The sequence below is a fragment of the Tamandua tetradactyla genome, chromosome 12 (assembly GCF_023851605.1).
Source record: "Tamandua tetradactyla isolate mTamTet1 chromosome 12, mTamTet1.pri, whole genome shotgun sequence".
In the NCBI taxonomy this organism is placed as follows: domain Eukaryota; kingdom Metazoa; phylum Chordata; class Mammalia; order Pilosa; family Myrmecophagidae; genus Tamandua; species Tamandua tetradactyla.
In genome coordinates, this window is record NC_135338.1 from 85,354,856 (window position 1) to 85,373,733 (window position 18,878).

General features: G+C 41.2%; 1 protein-coding gene across 6 annotated transcripts in view; it reads left to right on the plus strand.

The window, feature by feature from the left end:
• The window catches only part of TTC23 (tetratricopeptide repeat domain 23), a 110,664-nt gene that overhangs the window by 79,220 nt on the left and 12,566 nt on the right, over positions 1–18,878 (plus strand). For all 6 annotated transcript variants that reach the window (XM_077124045.1, XM_077124050.1, XM_077124048.1 and 3 more), the window contains 2 exons: positions 8,976–9,103; positions 14,170–14,319. In XM_077124045.1, coding sequence (XP_076980160.1) covers positions 8,976–9,103; positions 14,170–14,319 — 278 coding nt within the window. The remainder of the gene's footprint in view (positions 1–8,975; positions 9,104–14,169; positions 14,320–18,878) is intronic.

The following is an 18,878-nucleotide window of genomic DNA, read 5'->3' on the forward strand; positions in this document are numbered from 1 at the left end:
GTCCACCTGCCTGAGCTTGGCCTGTCTGTGAGCTCCCCAGAGCCAGAGGTCGGCTTCTACCCTGCCCTGGGTGCTCCTGGGGGCCAGGCGAGGAAGGAGAAGCAGCAAAGAGAGCAGGGCGGGGTGGGGCCAACAGAAGCAGAGGGAGGCTTCCTCCTGTGTTTTCCCACCATTGGTAGTAGGATTCCCCCGAGAAACCTCCATCCCCCCTTGGGATGCACCTCAGAGCTCATCCCGGGTAGAGGATTTGGGGTCAAAAGCAAGTCTAGGTTCACTCAGCACGTTTGAGGCAAAACAAGGTCTAGAGGTGAGCCCCAGACACTTCTCCTCCCCACCCTCCGGAACCCGAGAGGGGAGGCTGCTGTGGGGGCCCCGCTTCCCAGACGTCCAGGCAGCCGAGGGCAGAGGAATAGAAGGGGGACCTGCCCCTCACCGCTCTCTTCAAAGACGGGCTTCCTGAGGCAGAAGGGAGACATTGCCAAGCGTTTCTCAGCCATCTGCAGGCGGCTTCATTCTCTCCTGGTGGCGTTAAGTGCATGAGCTTTGGCACAGCTGTGTCGTGAGCCTTTGCATCTATCACCTTTATGCTGGCTAATAATTTTGTGAGGACATTCTCAAGGAAGCCTGCCTTATTTATGCCTTGACTTGGCTTCAAGAAAGATGTTCAAGGCAGCTTATTGAAAATGCATGTTCTTAGGAGCAGTAGGCTCTGAGCTTGCTGGAAGTCTGAGCAGTAGAGATCGCCCTGGGTGCGATACTGAGTCTAGGGGCTCTCGCGGGGGACTGAGTCCCTTACTAGGTCCTAGGGGTGTCAGACCCTGCAGGCACTTCCTGTATGTTCTCCCGTGTAAGCCTTGTGGGGCCTGCGTGGACTCAGCCGCCTCCATTGCTGACACCACATGTGCCTCCCAGAGCCCGCCGTGGGCAGCAGTTTGGTGACTCCCAGAAGCGCTCTTGCAGGCCCGCCTGTGACCCTGGGAAAGCCGTCCTCCCAGAGAGAGGGTGTCCTGGGTGAGGAGAGAGCCTGTCAAGCTTCCCCCAGGCCTCCCACAGCCGGTGGCCTCAGGACAGCAGCCAGTGGAGAACTGGGGGTTCCCCCAGCTGGGTCCAAACAGATTTGGTCTATTGGCCCCCGATGGACCGCCTCCGGATGAATGGCAGGCCAGGATTTGAGACTTTCCATGTTCAAACACCCTGGGGTTCATAATACTTTGGCATTTAGCACAGAGTAGAGACTATTTTCCAAGACTGTCATAAAAGCTCATTGTCACATTGCACATGGAGGCCTTCCTCTTTGTGAAAGCTGTCCTCACCATTCCAACTTCTTCCGATTTAGGCAAGCCTCAGGGAAATGTGTCCAGGGTTAATGGAATTTATTTTAATTTAAAGGCTCCTGACCTCCAGTCTGCCAAATTGTAATTCTGCTTTCCTCTTGTTCTGTGAATGAGGCATTGCTCACTTTTGCCGATATCTGTACATCTGCAGCAGAGTCTTCTGGAGCCTCAAGGGAGGACATGTGGCTCCGGAGCCCATTTCAGCCATCTGCCGAGGGGGCAGCCCCACTGGGCCTCACCACCCCCCTCGTCCCGACTCGCAAACAAATCAACATGCTGTTGGGGGGGGCAGGGGGAAAGATTAATGGCTTCTGAACACCTGTGCTGCTGATGCGCACTCAGATTTACAAGCTCAGTCATGCTCCTGTGTTTGAGAAGATGACCTCATCTTTTGCGTAGGCCACCGGTATCAGGTTGTGCATGATTCTAGAGTGGTCATTCAAGTTAGGAATGGCCACATGGAGGAGTGCTCTGACTGCTGCCTCTTTTGTGGACCCACACCCCACAGCAGGGCACAACGCCCACCCTGGGAGCTGGAGACCCTCCCCAGGGCTATGACTTCTTGTCCCTTCGGAAATCCTGTTGTCACTTGTCCCAGATGGACCTGAGCTGTCCACCCCCAGGAGAATAGATTCTGCTCATCAGGAATTCCACTCCTTTGATGTTGTAATAGGACTAAATTTGTTCTCAAAGATGACTCATGTGGTTTGTCATTCACAGAGTCAGCTTGGAGGGTGGGAAATAAGCCCAGGTCTTGCAATAAAGAACTTTCCTCTATCCCAGGTAAAGATAAAAGTGGTTTCAAATTTATAGGTGGAGAGGGTGCCAGTGGTGGATGCACTTGGCCTTCCTTGGTTCCTGAGTTCAAGGCTGTTTTGATATTCAAGGTCCTTGACATGAGTTTACAGACCCTGATGTGCAGTCAACATATATGTGACAACAGCTGTCAAGAACCCCATTCCCCTTGGATAAACACCTTCCAAGGACAGCCATGAGGAAAATCCAGAACTTTAGAGAAGCTGAGAACTCAGAAGTAGAGGAAGGAAACTGGGAAACAACATTTAAGAGCCTAACCCCAGAGGATGGATTCCCAGGCAGAGCCCATCTCTATCTCCTCACACCTTCTACATTGCCTTCAGTTAAGCAGTAAATAAATCCCTTCCTTCCTCCCTCACTTTCTCTCAGTCTTCCAGAGACTCATATGTATTAGCAAGCATCCTCTTTGGAAAATATGAATAGGTCTGAGTTAGAAGCTATGAGCCATTTACACTCTAGTTTGAATTAAGCCAAGCAGCTTCCTTTCTTGCAGCGTGAGGGAAAGGAGGTGCTGCGCTGGGACCTAGAGGACCAGCCTAGATGCAGGGCTTTGGCAGGGAGGATGGGGGGATTGGTCAGCCTGAGACTACCAGGATTAAAAATACTAAGAGGCAAGAAGACATCAGGAGAAAAGGGCTAGCAAGGTGTACCATGTGACTGCCTGAATATGCATCTGAGAGCCTGGCTCCTAATCCCGGAGAGGAAAGGGAAACACTTCCCATCCTTTTAGGCCTCTTCTTTTCCTCCAACACGACGAAACCCGAAGTCTGAACCTCAGGTCAGCGCACATCGGGCTCCAATGCCTTCCTGCACCCTTACATCCTGCATTCTTTACAGTCAAGGCCCACAGACAGGGGGAAGATGCAGAAAGAAGTGCTCAGTCATGATCTCTGGTTAATTCCCAATCAGCCAGAAAAAACAAAGTATCAAAAATAAAATACCAAGAGTATTCCACTTCTGAATATTTGCATGAGTTTTCAGACACAGAATGTTCGTCTCTGGGATTCCTTTAGAATCAACAAAATAAACGCCCCATCATACTTCAACATTTGCTGTCATAGCATATCAAAGTAGTTAAAGTTACTGCTCATTTGAGCATTATGCTATCTTCCATGAGCCAGCTGCAAGTAAAAGAGATGATGCAGCATTTTCAAAGTGGTAGAATCTTCTCTAAGAATAAACTCTGAATAATACTCCAGAAATGCATCTGCTGGCCTGCCCAAGGAAACAGAAGGGCAACGGAATCAATTTAAATGACTTCTATCTAGCTGCAAGCTCCCCAGTGAGGCTGCAGAGCCTTTCAGCATGAAGACCTCTCCTGCTTCTTTCTGTCTGGTGCCCGTGCCAAACCCACACCAAACAAATCCTACAGAGGATCGAAACTTACTTGTTCTCAGAATACATTATCTTGAAGTTGACTAGTTCTTATAGAAATATTTCCGCAATGTTTGCTTCTCTCCTTTCTAAACTGGATCATGTGGAATGTGTTGGAGTCACTTCTCAAGACCCAAGATTCTCCTTGGGAGTTTCTAGGTGTGCTCACAGCTCCTGAGGCTCTGCTTATCTGCAAATGATCCCAGACTCCTGTGTCTTTTCACTGTTCTGGCTGTTTCCATAGTGCTTCTGTCCTCACAGTATCCATCTCTGCTTCTTGCTGGTTTCAGCATTTCGGTGACACAGCCTGATGTGGACAGAGGAAGCTCATAATCACAAGTATTAAAAGTGTGCCCAAAATGAAAACAACACTGTTGAGCACTGACTGTCTCAGCCATATTATCGATTTTTACATGTATTAATCAGTTTGCTGCTTACAACCACGTGGGCCCACAGCTAGAAGGCAGCACAGCAGGAACCTGCACCCAGACCCTGCCTTTCTTGGCACTCAGCCAGCTGCCCTCAAGAGCAACCACTCTTTTCCCCCTAAGATCAGGAACAAGACAAGGATGTCCATTATCACCACTGTTATTCAACATCGTGTTGGAGGTTCTAGCCAGAGCAATTAGACAAGAAAAAGAAATACAAGGCATCAAAATTGGAAAGGAAGAAGTAAAACTATCACTGTTTGCAGATGATATGATACTATGCGTCGAAAACCCTGAAAAATCCACAGCAAAACTACTAGAGCTAATAAATGAGTACAGCAAAGTAGCAGGTTACAAGATCAACATTCAAAAATCGGTAGTGTTTCTATATACTAGCAACAAACAAGCTGAGGGGGAAATCAAGAAATGAATTCCATTTACAATTGCAACTAAAAGAATAAAGTACTTAGGAATAAATTTAACTGAAGAGACAAAAGACCTATACAAAGAAAACTACAAAAAACTGTTAAAAGAAATCACAGAAGACCTAAATAGATGGAAGGGCATACTGTGTTCATGGATTGGAAGACTAAATATAATTAAGGTGTCAGTTCTACCTAAATTGATTTACAGATTCAACGCAATACCAATCAAAATCCCAACAACTTATTTTTCAGAAATAGAAAAACCAATAAGCAAATTTATCTGGAAGGGCAGGGTGCTCCGAATTGCTAAAAGTATCTTGAGGAAAAAAAACAAAGCTGGAGGTCTCACGCTGCCTGACTTTAAGGCATATTATGAAGCCACAGTGGTCAAAACAGCATGGTACTGGCACAAAGATAGATATATCGACCAATGGAATCGAACAGAGTCCTCAGATATAGACCCTCTCATCTATGGACATTTGATCTTTGATAAGGCAGTCAAGCCAACTCACCTGGGACAGAACAGTCTCTTCAATAAATGGTGCCTAGAGAACTGGATATCCATATGCAAAAGAATGAAAGAGGACCCTTATCTCACACCCTATACAAAAGTTAACTCAAAATGGATCAAAGATCTAAACATTAGGTCTAAGACCATAAAACAGTTAGAGGAAAATGTAGGGAGATATCTTATGAGTCTTACTATTGGAGGCGGTTTTATGGACCTTAAACCTAAAGCAAGAGCACTGAAGAAAGAAAGAAATAAATGGGAGCTCCTCAAAATTAAACACTTTTGTGCATCAAAGAACTTCATCAAGAAAGTAGAAAGGCAGCTTACACAATGGGAGACAATATTTGGAAACAACATATCAGATAAAAGTCTAGTATCCAGAATTTATAAAGAGATTGTTCAACTCAACAACAAAAAGACAGCCAATCCAATTACAAAATGGGAAAAAGACTTGAACAGACACCTATCAGAAGAGGAAATACAAATGGCCAAAAGGCACATGAAGAGATGCTCAATGTCCCTGGCCATTAGAGAAATGCAAATCAAAACCACAATGAGATATCATCTCACACCCACCAGAATGGCCAGTATCAACAAAACAGAATTAACAAGTGCTGGAGAGGATGTGGAAAAAGAGGCACACTTATCCACTGTTGGTGGGAATGTCAAATGGTGCAACCACTGTGGAAGGCAGTTTGGCGGTTCCTCAAAAAGCTGAATATAGAATTGCCATACGACCCAGCAATACCATTGCTAGGTATCTACTCAGAGGACTTAAGGGCAAAGACACAAACGGATATTTGCACGCCAATGTTTATAGCAGCATTATTTACAATTGCAAAGAGATGGAAACAGCCAAAATGTCCAGCAACAGACGAGTGGCTAAACAAACTGTGGTATATACATACGATGGAATATTATGCAGCTTTAAGACAGAATAAACTTATGAAGCATGTAATAACATGGATGGACCTAGAGAACATTATGCTGAGTGAGTCTAGCCAAAAACTAAAGGACAAATACTGTATGGTCCCACTGATGTGAACCGACATTAGAGAATAAACTTGGAATATGTCACTGGTAACAGAGACCATCAGGAGATAGAAATAGGGTAAGATAATGGGTGATTGGAGCTGAAGGGATACAGACTGTGCAACAAGACTGGATACAAAAACTCAGAAATGCACAGCACAATACTACCTAATTATAATGTAATTATGTTAAAACACTGAATGAAGTTGCATCTGAGGTATAGTTTTTTTTGTTTTTTATTATTTTTTTCTCTATTATCATTTTATTTCTTTTTCCTGCTGTCTTTCTATTTCTTTTTCTAAATTGATGCAAATGTACTAAGAAATGATGAATATGCATCTATGTAATGATATTAAGAATTACTGATTGTATATGTAGAATGGAATGATTTCTAAATGTTGTGTTAATTTTTTTAATTAATAAAAAAAAAAAAGAGCAACCACTCTGCAGGACGGGCCCAATTCTTGTTCCCAGTATGTTGTGGGGAACTGCACTTTTTAGACCAGTGACCTGTAGCTCAACTGAGACCTCTTGGAAGTGCCTGGCGTCAACATCACAGTATGAGATGAATAACGATATTAAAATAAATAAAACACTAGTTGACCTAACTAAGAACATAGGGAGAGATACAGATGCAAAATCAGAAATAATAAAGGGGAAATAAACAAATGGAGAGGAAATTTTAAAGAAGCAAAAGATCATTATCTTATACATCTCTATACCATACATAACAACTTCCAAGTGGAAGTGTCAAGTAGGCCTGTGTATCTGTGCCAGTTAGAAATTATGATGTACTCTAGAAAGCCATGTTTTAATCCTGATCCAGTCTTGTGGGGTCAGACCTATTGTTTAGGGTGGGAAGCTTTGATTAGATTATTTCCATGAAGATGTGACATGCCCAGTAGTGGGTATGACATTTTGGTTAGATTACTTCCATGGAGACATAACACACCCAATTTATGGGAGTGGCCTTTTAGTCAGATGGAGATGTGACTCCACCCACTCAAGATGGGTCTTGATTAGTTAACTAGAGCCCTTTAAAAGAGGAAACATTTTGGAGAAACCTCAGATGCAGACGCTTGGAGAACAGTTGCTTCAGAGCTGACAGAGATACGGATGCTTGGAGATGCTTGGAGTGCTTACAGAGAGAGCAAATGCCTAAACACAGGCAGAGCCTAGCAGACATCACCATGTGCCTTTCTATAAGATGCTAAGCAAGCCAGAACCTGGAAAGAGCCAAGGGAATCCAAGAGATGAAACCCAGCCTTAGAGAAACCAGGTGAGGAACCCCCACAGGAGAAACTAATGGAGCTCAGGAACAAGAGCAGATGCCAGCCAGCTGCCTTCCCAGCTGACAGAGGTGTTCCAGATAGCATCAGCCTTTCTTGAGTGAAAGTAACCTCTTGTTGGTGTCTTAATTTGGACATTTTCACTGCCTTAGAACTGTAAACTTGCAACTTAATAAATTCCCTTTTTAAAAATCATTCCATTTCTGGTATGTTGCATTCTGGCAGCTTTAGCAAACTAATACTGTTATCTAGTATCTATGGGTCATAATCTTACCTAACAAATTTTATGTGCTTGTCAAGCATTACCATAAGGTCATTTCCAGCAGGTGCTTCAGTGGAAGTCCCTCATATCCTGGGGTCAGCAGACTATTATGACTCATAGGCTAAACCCATCCCTCACCTCTTTTTGTAAATGAAGTTTTATTGGAATACAGTTATGCTCATGCATTTGCATGTCGTCTATGGTGGCTTTTATGCTACAAGAGCAGAGTTGAGTAGTTGCCATAGAAACCATATACCCTACAAAGCCTAACATCTTTGCCATGTGGCCCTTTATAGAAAACGTTTGCTGACCGCTCTGCAAGAGCCCTACAATTTTTCTATTTCCAGACCAGTTTCTAAGTAAATTTCTTGGTTCAGGACTTCCAAATTAAGTAGGGGATGCAAACAGATCTCAAAAAGGTGCATACCCCAAGCATGGTGGCTCGGTTTCTTTCAGATCTTTTCCTAGCCATGACCTTGAGGCCTCACCTTGAATCAGTGCAATAGTACTTATCCTCATTTTAGGAATTCCTGTCTAACCTGGTATTAATTTTCAATTGCTGCATAACAAACTGAAGCTTAAACAACACCCATTTATTAGCTTACAGCTCTGTAGGTCAGAATTCTGGCATGGCAAGGCTGGATTCTCTGCTCCAGCTAAAATCAAGGTGTCAGCCAGCTTCATTCTCAAGTGGAGCACAGAATCTCTTCTCAACCTCTTCCAATTACTAGCAGAATTCATTTTCTTACAGTTGTAGAACTGAATTGCCGAGCTGCTGGCTGTCAACCTCTCAACTCCTACAGGCTGCTCCCAAGTCCTTGTACTTATGTCCCCTCCATCCCAGTAACAGAGAACCCCCTTCATGTCAAATATTTCTCATGTTTCAAATCTCTCAGTCTTCCTCTTCTGCCACCAGCCAGAGAAAACTCTTGCTTTTAAAGACTGACATGATTAGGTTAGGCCCACCAGATAGGCTTCCTTTCTTAAAGTTAACTGTGCCAGTGACATAATCTGAGGACAGGAGTGGTCTCTCATTGTAGTCACAAGTTCCATCCACAGTCAAAGCCAAGTGGAATATACATGGATGAGGGTCATTTGGGGTCACCTTGTAATTTTGTCCTTCTCACTGGCCTTTTGCAGCTTCCTATCACATGCAGACCTTAGGCCTCATGTCCATTCCTGCTCAGGCTTGTAAAACCCCAGTCCTTTCTGATATGCCCAAGTCTAGGAGAGAGTTTACCCTTTTGCATAAACTTTGTTTGCTATATCACTGGGAAAGTCAAGATGTATGAAAGCCAAGGAAATCCTTCTGAGACCTAAGTTCTTTCTAATAAGACAGGCAGATGGGCAATCTCTTTAGCTGTTTTCTCTTGTCCAAATGAGACAAGAGAAAATTTATTATTTTCAAATAATTCACTACCTATAAAAGCTTACATATTCCATTTCCATCTCAAATCCTCAAGCAGTTTTCCAATTTTTTTTTTGTTATGATACCTTTCTTTAGATGTGGCTGAGCAGTATTTTCAAGAAAGCATGGCTAAGCTTAAGGATGCCGAAGGGATGGGAAGAGCCAAATTTCTTTCAATTCAGGATGAATTCTGCCATTTTCTGAAAATCACTGGACAAGAAGAGGTAAGTGAATTTGGATCACATTTGACCAGTTATTTATGTGGGTGACCCATAATATCCAAAGGTCTCCTCTTTCAATCTGAACACATCCATTAGGCACCTACTATGTGCAAGGTAAGTGCCAGGATTTAGAGGGACCCAGATAAATAGAGCCGATTGGCTACTCTTGGGCAGTTCCCATCTCCTTGCTCTTGGGAAATTGGGAAGCTATTTATGAGAACTTAGATGGCATCTCCACCTTAAAAGGATCCCAATAACAGAAACCTTGAGAACCCAGTGGAAAGACACTGCTCAACACCAGCCTTTGGTTCTGGCTGGGACAGAGTTTCTAATTCCTCTCTCCTTGTTTTGGATAATGGATGGAATTTACTTATCTAATGAAAACCCAATTATTTAATGAAAACCCAAGTTAAAGTCCACTGTCCTTTACCACTGAACTGTACAGATGTACTTCCCTTGATTTACAAAATTGTACTCAGATCCAGAGTTCAGATTCATTGGTAATTAAACCCTTGGGATCTTATTCAATGCAAAGCCTAACAGCTAACAGAAAGATACCTACTGTGATGATTCATTTATTTTTTTCATTCTAATCTGTCAAGGCAATTTGAGATGAAAAACTTATTTCCCTGGCTGTTCTGTAGATCTCCGGCACAGCCCTCGCCTAACCCTTAACACCCCACACCTGCCTCAATTGGCATGTGCTTAAAGAGCACAGGCTTTCAATCCAGAAGCACCTATGTTCCTCAAGCCAGAGTAGGGCTATAGTAACCATAACCAATGGCATTTCTGTATTTTTCTGGGTCACCCAACCAACTAGAGAGGAGCCTTCCAGGGGTCTCAGAGTCTTCATCACCCATTTCGAGAAGTGGTGAAGGGGGAATGCACAAGTCAGAAATCTGGGCAGGGGGGTTTGGTGGGGGAAGGAGGGTGGGTCTTTAACACTCCCTGCCCCCATCAGGCCTCACCCCATCTAATTCATAGTGACTTCTAGTTCTGAAGTGTGTCTTGAATCCATCCATTTGTGTTCCTCTCCACTCCTGCCACCTGGACAAGGTCTAACAAGCACCTGTCTCCCAGATCCTTCCATTCTTACCCCTTTCTTGGCCCATTCTGAATGAAGAAGCCATGGTGACCTTTGTAAAAAGCAAAGCTGATCAGTGATTCCCCATTTGTAAAGCACTCCACTGGTTTTCAGTGCCCTTAAAATGAACCAGATTCCCTGCAGGCCCACAAGACCTGTCTTCTGATGTCTTCAGGTTCATTTTTGCCCCATCCCCCTTGTCTGTATTCTAGCCATAGTGGCCTTTCTAATTCCCACTTCAGTGCAGGGCTAGCTAAGGTTTCCTCCTCTTGGAAAGCTCTTCCCCATCCATCTCCTGCCCAATGTCATCCATCCTTTGGGTCTCATCGCTTCCTTGACTCCTCTCCCCAGTCTTCACTGCATTCTCCCGTTATCCTGTCCCATAGAACCCAGTTTCATGCAATACTGTATTTGTAAGTATATGTTTATATTTATGCTTGATGACTTTTGCTGAACTAGTCTAACTTCCAGGGACTCTCTCACCAAGATGGTCGTGGGTCATGAGCAGACAGATGGATGGAGGGATGCTTGCGTGCAGGCTGGCTGACTCCAGTGGGGCATCCACTTTTTCCCCCCATTCCTGTTCTGGCTTCCTGCTGTGATGTCAGTTGCAGAGCAAATGATGCCTGGTGTCACAGATGCTGTGTCTCACTGCTCTTGACCAAGCCACCCATGCCAATTCATACGGATCTATAAGATGCACATCATTCTCCTAGGCTGCCCGTGGAGGTTTTAGCAAACCAGCTGTTTGCATTCTAGGCCCCCTGCCAGCCCCATACATACCCTTATAAGAATGGAAAAAGTTGCTCCTTCCTCAGATGGCTCAGCCCATGCCAGAATACATTGCTTGGCAAGTGAAACATGAACAGATTTCAGCCCTCACTCATTCTTCTATGAGTGCATGGCACAACCTGCCCAGCCAAACGTGGCACTGTTCTCACCCTTTCAGTTGCCCAATTCTCACCATGGGTTCTAGTAGAAATTGAACAACAGTGTCCTGTTGACCACTGGGCCATACTCAGGTGACCCCAGATGGGGTCACAGCCTATGCATAGAAGATGATCATTGGAAGGAGAATGTCTTTGCAGGTAAAATGTAAATGAAGAACACTCTTCCATCGTTTAAGATACTCTCTTCTGTGTTTACTACTGGTTGTGCTACTCTCCTCTTCAGGAACCACCCTGCACTTCTTATTACCTGTAGAGAAGACCCTGGCATGAAGGCTCTCCTCCACTGACCCCAGCCACTGACTTCCGCCTCATTTCCCTCTTCTCCCCATCCTGTTCACTCAGCTATAGTCAAACACATCTACTCACTGGCCCAGAACATGCCATGGACTTCTCCCACCCTCGGTGCCAAACCTCTCAATTTTACATCTGTCTTAATTTGCCAGAGCTGCTATAACAAGTACCACAGAACTCGTTGGCTTAAACAACAGGAATTTATTGTCTCATAGTTTTGGAAGCTAGGAGCCCTAAATCAAAGTATCAGCAGCATCATGCTTGCTCTGAAATCTGTAACCTTCTAGTGGTGGCTTGCCAGCCATCCATAACTCAGTCTCTACCTCTGTCACATGGCGCTCTATCTCTTCTGTCTCTTCCTCCTGACTGTGTCCAAATTTCCTTTGCTTATAAGGAATCCAGTCATATTGGATTAAGGCCTACCCTATTTCAGTTTGGCCTCATCTTTTTTTTTGGTATGACCCCCTTTATGGTGGGGGTCATATTTCATTATTTTTCCGTGTGAATATCCTATTATTGCAGCACCATTTGTTGATTTCTTTTGGGGCTGGGGAAGTGCACAGGCCAGGAATTGAACCCAGGTCTCCTCATGGCAGGCGAGAATTCTACCACTGAACTACCCTTGTACCCCCTCCTCTTTTCTACTTAAATGCAACTTTATTGTGATGTATTCACCCACCAAATAATCCATCCAAACTATACAATCAGTGGCTCACAGTATCATCATATAGTTGTGCATTCATCACTACAATCAATTTTAGAACATTTTAGTTACTCCAAGAAAAAAATAAAAGTAAAAAACAGCACCCAAATGTCTCACACCCCTTACCTTCCTTATTATTTATTTTTTGATCTTTATTACTCATCTTCCCATACAGTGAATGAAAAGGAGTATCAGTCACAAGGTTTTCACAATCACGTGGTTACACTGATGAAAGTTGTATAGTTGAATATAGTCATTATCAAGAATCCATTCTATTGGATTCCAGTTCAACAGTTTCAAGTATTTCCTTCTGGCTATTCTAATACACTAGAAATAAAAAAGGAATATCTATAGAATGCATAAGAATAACCTCTGAGAGTCAACCTCTTGACTCTATTTGAAATCTCTCAACCGCTGAAACTTTGTTTTGTTTCATTTCATTTCTCCCTTTTGGTTAAGAATGCCCTCGTCTTAATAGGATCTTTGAGAACTTGAATATGTCTTTGTGGGGAACATACTTCAATGCATAATACATCCCCTCTTCTCAGCCCCTCTAAATCCTTTGTGTTCTTCATTCTTCTCCATTAAGTTCTCCCTAACTATTGGAGGCTGAGAAAGTCTCTGTTTCCTCTAATTCCATGTGGCACATCTTCCACTGTCATCGTAACCTGCCATTTGCCTTCATGCACATTTATATCTAGTTTCCCCAGTCAGGCTGCTGTAAACTGCATGAAATCTTTATTTAGGAAAAAGGATTCTGACTCTTCTTTCCATCAATAGAAAGAGCCTGCCAGTCAATTCCCATTGAAAAGCTGCCACACCTCACACTTGCACTGAGCTAAGTCCTAGCTCACAAATATTGGAGGTAATGTGCTATACTGGGTGGGATGGGCTTTAGGTTTATATTCTAATCCCTTATGACTGAGGTGTCACACTTGGCCATTTACATGACCTCTTTGAGCCCACAGCAGTTCTTCTTTCCATCTAAGAAAATTGCTTTCTGCCGCATTAACACTTTTGCTTCCCCACCCCATCCCCAGCAGCTAACTCATATTATTGCCAAGGAAAGGGTTAATGACCTTCCTTCCTCCTGCTGTCTCTGGAGCGCTGTCTGGGGTTCTTTGGGGCTGTATGATGAGAAAGCTCCCGTCACTGGTTCCTGCTTTAGCTGCCTGTTAAATTCGGCATTCTTGCTCTGCAACTGTAATTGTGGTTTTACGTAAAAAAGCATGGAAGAGCTTTAGGAGAAAGTGTGGGAGGCTGACATACTTTCACAGGGTCTCCTCCCTGTATCTCTTGGTGTCTGACTGAAGAGATTAATATCAGGAAAGACTGTTTTCTGAACAACTTATATTGTTTCATTCCATGTTGGCATAAATAAATTCAATTAAACCAAACAAAATGTCATGTCATGTTGGAATATTTACTTTTGGTTTCCTAAACTATTTCCTACGAGAAATAGAAAACCCTGGAGCGTGTTCTGGATGTTATGTAAGTAGGGCCACTGCCAGGAAACTCTGTAGCTTTTGCTTATGTAAGAGCATCAGGGGGCACAGTTTTAAAGTGTAAAGGATTAAAATTACTGTGCAAATTCAAATCCTAGCTCCACCACTGGCAAACTTTCCGACTCTGGGCAAGTTTCTTGACTGCTCTGTGCCTCAGTTTCCTCTGAAGGAGATAGTGAGAATTAAATGAATTTCATGTAAAGGATTTAATACATGTTAGCTTTTGTTTCTATTACTCAACTCAAAAATATTCCTGTAATATCTGAAGTGGAGTTTTCCCCAGGAATCCTTTGTGCATTCTCTCTTTATCGTTTATATAATTTTGTTTTTCTCCCCACATACTATTTCCTGTTTCTTGTTTAAACAGAGGAGGGTGGGCTCAGCTCAGAGACATGCTACCCAAACCCATTACTCTGAAAAGTAAAAATAAACTTTGGTTACAAAATGTTCTTAAGAGGCGCTCATCTTTACCAGCCTTTCAAAAACCAGTTTTGTTCTGTTTTTTTTTAACCAGATAGCATTTTGTTCTTTCACAGAGAGCAACCTCAATCCTGAAAGAGTCCCTGGAAGCCAAACTGGGAGCGTTTGGTGATCTCAGTCCCGAGGTGGCAGAGACATACCGGCTCCTGGGCGGGGCAGACCTGGCACAGGGGAAGCACAGCGGGGCACACAAGAAACTGAAGAAGGTAAAGCTGGAGCCTAATAATAGCTCAAAACAAAACTCCCCCTCCCTTCCCTTTCCCACAGTCACTTTCTCTCCCTCCACCATGCTATTTTTAAATGAAACTTTATAAGTGACATTTTGGTAAGTTGACAACTTTTGCAGTGCCATCTAAGCTAACACTTTCTGAGTAATCCTCTTATGTGCATATTTTTTAATGAGCTTTTTTAACTATGCAAATATTTTACATTTGTGTATAGTGTGATATATCCATCTTCTATTTTATTGTATCTGAATTTTGAGTCATATTTAGAAAACCCGTTGGTAGCCATGGTTTATAAAGGCAATCTATGTTTTCTTCTAGTTGTATATACATTGTTTTTCCCTTTGTTGGTTTTGCGTTTGGTAAGTTATTCATGCGTAAGATGTGAGGTAGGAGTCTTTTTTTCAAATGATCATGCAATTGTCTAGTGCCATTTTGTTAAAGCACAATGATTTAAGATAGCAGCATCATATGCTAGTTTTCCATAGGTACTTGGGTTTCTATTCCGTTCCCCTGGTCTCTGTTTATTCATGTGCCAGTACCTCATTGTTTTAATTATAGAGATTTTATAGTATGGCTTACTATCTAGTAGTAGACTCCTCTCATGGCTTTTTCTGCCAGGCCACCAAGTTTTCAAGGTATTCTTGCATGTTTATTTTTCCTTATGAGTTTTATTATCAACGTGTTCAGCGCCATAAAAAGTTCACTCGTGTTTTTTAATTGGAATTGTATTTATTTCTAAATGAACTTCAGGATGTTATTAGGGCATCATCAGGATGTTGAGCTGTTCTATCCAAGATCCCGGGATTGTTCTTACATTTGTTCATGTCTACATTTGTCTCTTCCTGGTGTGTTTTAAATTTTTCCTTATAAAGCTTTTGTACATCTCCTTATTAATTTTTTTCTACTTATTTTATCTTCTTTGTTAGCATTATGAAGTTTTATTCACAATTATAAATTTTAACTGATTGTTTTTGTGTATATGAGGACTATTGATTTCTCTCTGTTAATTTTATGTCCTGTCAGCTTGCTTAATTCTTTTGTTGCTTGAGTTAATTTGAACATTGATTCCCTCAAGTTTTCCAGATTTTATATTATCTGCAATGAGACGTAGTTTTACTTCTTATTTTCCAATTCTTGTGCCTCTAATTGATTTATCTTGTCTGATGGCATTGGCACAGACCTCCAGTACAACGATAAATAGTACTGGAGATAATGGGTACCCTTGCCACACTATGATCTTAGTGGAAACACCTGTAATGATTTCTCATTTAGCAAGATGCTGGCTGTAGGACTAAGATTTATACATGTTAAGAACGTATCCATCAATTTCAATTTTTATTTTTTTATTAGAAATGATTGTTTAATTTTATTAAAAGCTTTTTCAGCATCTATAGAGATAATCATATGATTCTCCTTAGATCAATTAATGTGGTATATTTGATCATAATATGGAAACAATCTTACATTCCTGGAATAAATCCCTCTTAGTCATGCTGTATTATTTTCTTAATATGTTGTAGAAGTCTGTTTGCTAATACCTTATTTAGGATTTTTGTGTGAATATTTGTAAGTGATGTTTGTTTAAGTATCAATATTATACATGCTTCATGAAAAATAATTTGGAAGTTTACTTTTATTTTCTATGCACTGGATCAATTCATGTAGCATTGAAAGTATCAGGTCTCCAAAGGTTTGTATCTCCTATGAAATCATTTAGGCTTAGTGATTTTTTTGTGAAGAAATTCTTTGACAATTTTATTTCTCTACAAAAAAAAATTGATCTGCTGAAGCTTTGTGTCTCTAATAGGGTTATTTTTGGTAACCATTATTGGTCTTAGTAATTACCCATTTCACTTATATTTTCAAATTTATTCACATAGAGATTTGCAAGTTAATCTCATGATTAAAAAAAAAGTTCACATTTTTTGTGTGATTATTTCCTGCTTGTCATTCCTTAGTTTTATATTTGTGTTTTCTTCCTTTTTTTCTTGATGGAGTTAGAAGTTTCTCTATTTTGTTAATTTTTTCCAGAGAACTTAGAATTAACTTTCTGTTATTTATTTCATTAATTTTTCACTTTTATCATTATTATTTCTTTCTTTGTGCTTTATTTTAGTTTACATTTTGAAGGGTTTTACCCCCTATCTTTTTGGTTTGTTTGTTTGTTTGTTTGTTTGTTTGTTTGTTTTTTCCAGTCTTTATTTTGAGATAATTTCAAACTTATAGGACAGTTACAAAACTAATAAAAACCCCATACAGAGAATTCCATCATATCCCAGATGCTCACAACCACCAATTTTAACATTTTGCCATATCATTCTATCTTTCAATCCATCCATCTTATCTATCTATCTGTCTATCTATTTATCAGTTTATTTGTTCAGCCATCTGTCAATCCATTATCTAGACATTTGAGTGTAGGTTGTGTACATCATGCTCCTTGAACACTTAATATTGCACGGCAATATGATAAACAAGGATATTCATCCATGGAACCATCTCAAGTGCAGTTATCAAGTTCAAGAAATTTAGCATTGATATAAAGCTTGTAGTCTATATTCCAATTTTTTTCATATATCTCAATAATGTCCCTTTGAGCCTTTTCTCCTCCCTTTCCAGATCCCATCCAGGATCATTTATGCATTTAATTGTAATTGTCTCTTTCCTTGTTCTTTCTGTTTTTTGTTAACTGTGGGTACACATACACAACGTAAACCTTCCCACCTCAACCACTTCCAATTATACACTTCAGTGGGATTAATCACATTCACAGTATTGCAGCATCTTTACCATCTTCCAGTATTAAAATTTTCCCATCTCCCCAAAAAGAACTTCTATACCCCTTACACTTGAACTCCCTGTTCTTCTGCTCCCCACCCCTAGCAACTTGTACTCTATGTAATTTCTGTCTCTATGCACTTACATATGCTCTGATATTTTCTTTGCAGTTACCACGAGGCTTAAATTTAACATCCTATCTCTATATGAGTCATGTTTGCTTTGATACCAACCTAACTTTAATAGTATACAAAAAAATGTATTCTTTACTCCCCCACAACTCCCCCCAACTTTTTGTAGTTCTTGTCACAAATTACATGTTTAAACATTATCAGTCCAAATCACTGATTTCTCAGTACACATTATGCTTTTGCCTTTTAGATACTGTAGGAAGAAAAAGTGGAGTTACAAACCAAATACACAATAGTCCTGGCATTTATATTTACTCATATTGATACCCTCACTGGAGATCTTTTTTATTCCAGAGGCTTCAACCTATTAACTATTGTCCCTTACTTTCAACCTGCAGATTTCCTTTTTGCATCTCTTGTAGGACTAGTCTAGTGGTGATGAATTCCCTCAGTTTTTGTTTATCTGGAAATGCTATAATGTCTCCTTCATTCTTGAAAGACATCTTTGCTGGATATAGAATTCTTGATTGGCAGTTTTTTGCTTTCAGCATTTTAAATATGTCAGCCCATTGCCTTCTTGCCTCCATGGTTTCTGTTGAGAAATCAGCATGTAATCTTATTGAGGCTCCCTGTATGTGACACACTGCTGTGCTCTTGCAGCTTTCAGAAACTCTCTCTTTATCTTTGGCATTTGACAGTTTAATTATAATATGCTGTGGTGTGGGTCTATTTGGGTTTATCCTTCAAGTTACTTGTGCATCTTGAATGTGTATATTTATGTCTTTCATTAAATTGAGGGAATTCTCAGCCATCATTTCTTTGAATAGTCTTTCTTCTCCTTCTCTCTTTCTTCTCCTTCTGGGACTTCCACAATGTATATATCAGTACACTTGATGTGCCCCACAGGTTCCTTGGGCTCTGTTCACTTTCTTCATTCTTTCTTCTTTCTGCTTCTCAGACTGGATTATTTCAATTATCTTATCTTCAAGTTCACTGATTCTTTCTCCTCTCAGCTCCATTCTGCTGTTGAACCCATCTAGCGAATTTTTAATTTCTGTTACTGTAGTCTTAAGTTCTCACTGGCTCATTTTCATAAAACCCATCTCTGTATTGATACTCTCTTTGTGGTGATCTGGCATGTTCCTTTTTCCATGTTTTCCTTTAGCTCTTTGAGCATATTTAGGACAATTTTTTAAAAGTCTATGTCTGGAATAATCAAGGTCTTATCTTTCATAATAATGTCTAATGCTTTAATCTTCTCCTTTGCCTGGGCTATTGCTTCTTGTTTCTTTGTATGCTTTATAACCTTTTGCTGAAACATGGGCATTTTGATATTTTAGTGTCTTATCACTGGAATTTGGGCACCAAGGCATCTTTTTCTTACCCTTGTATCCAGTTCATGTTATGACAAAACTTTTCTTGAATGCCAGAAGCTAACAAGAACGAAGAAATGGGGCAGGGAGAGAGAGAAGGAGTGTAAGGGGTAAAAGAAAGAGAAAGAGAGGAAGGGAGATAAAAGAAAACACCATATACAATCTTTGCAGTTTGACCTGGGGAAGGGAAATAAAAGAAAACACCGTACTGGTCTTTGAAGTTTGTCCTGTGCAAGTGCTCTCCTTTAGGGCTTAT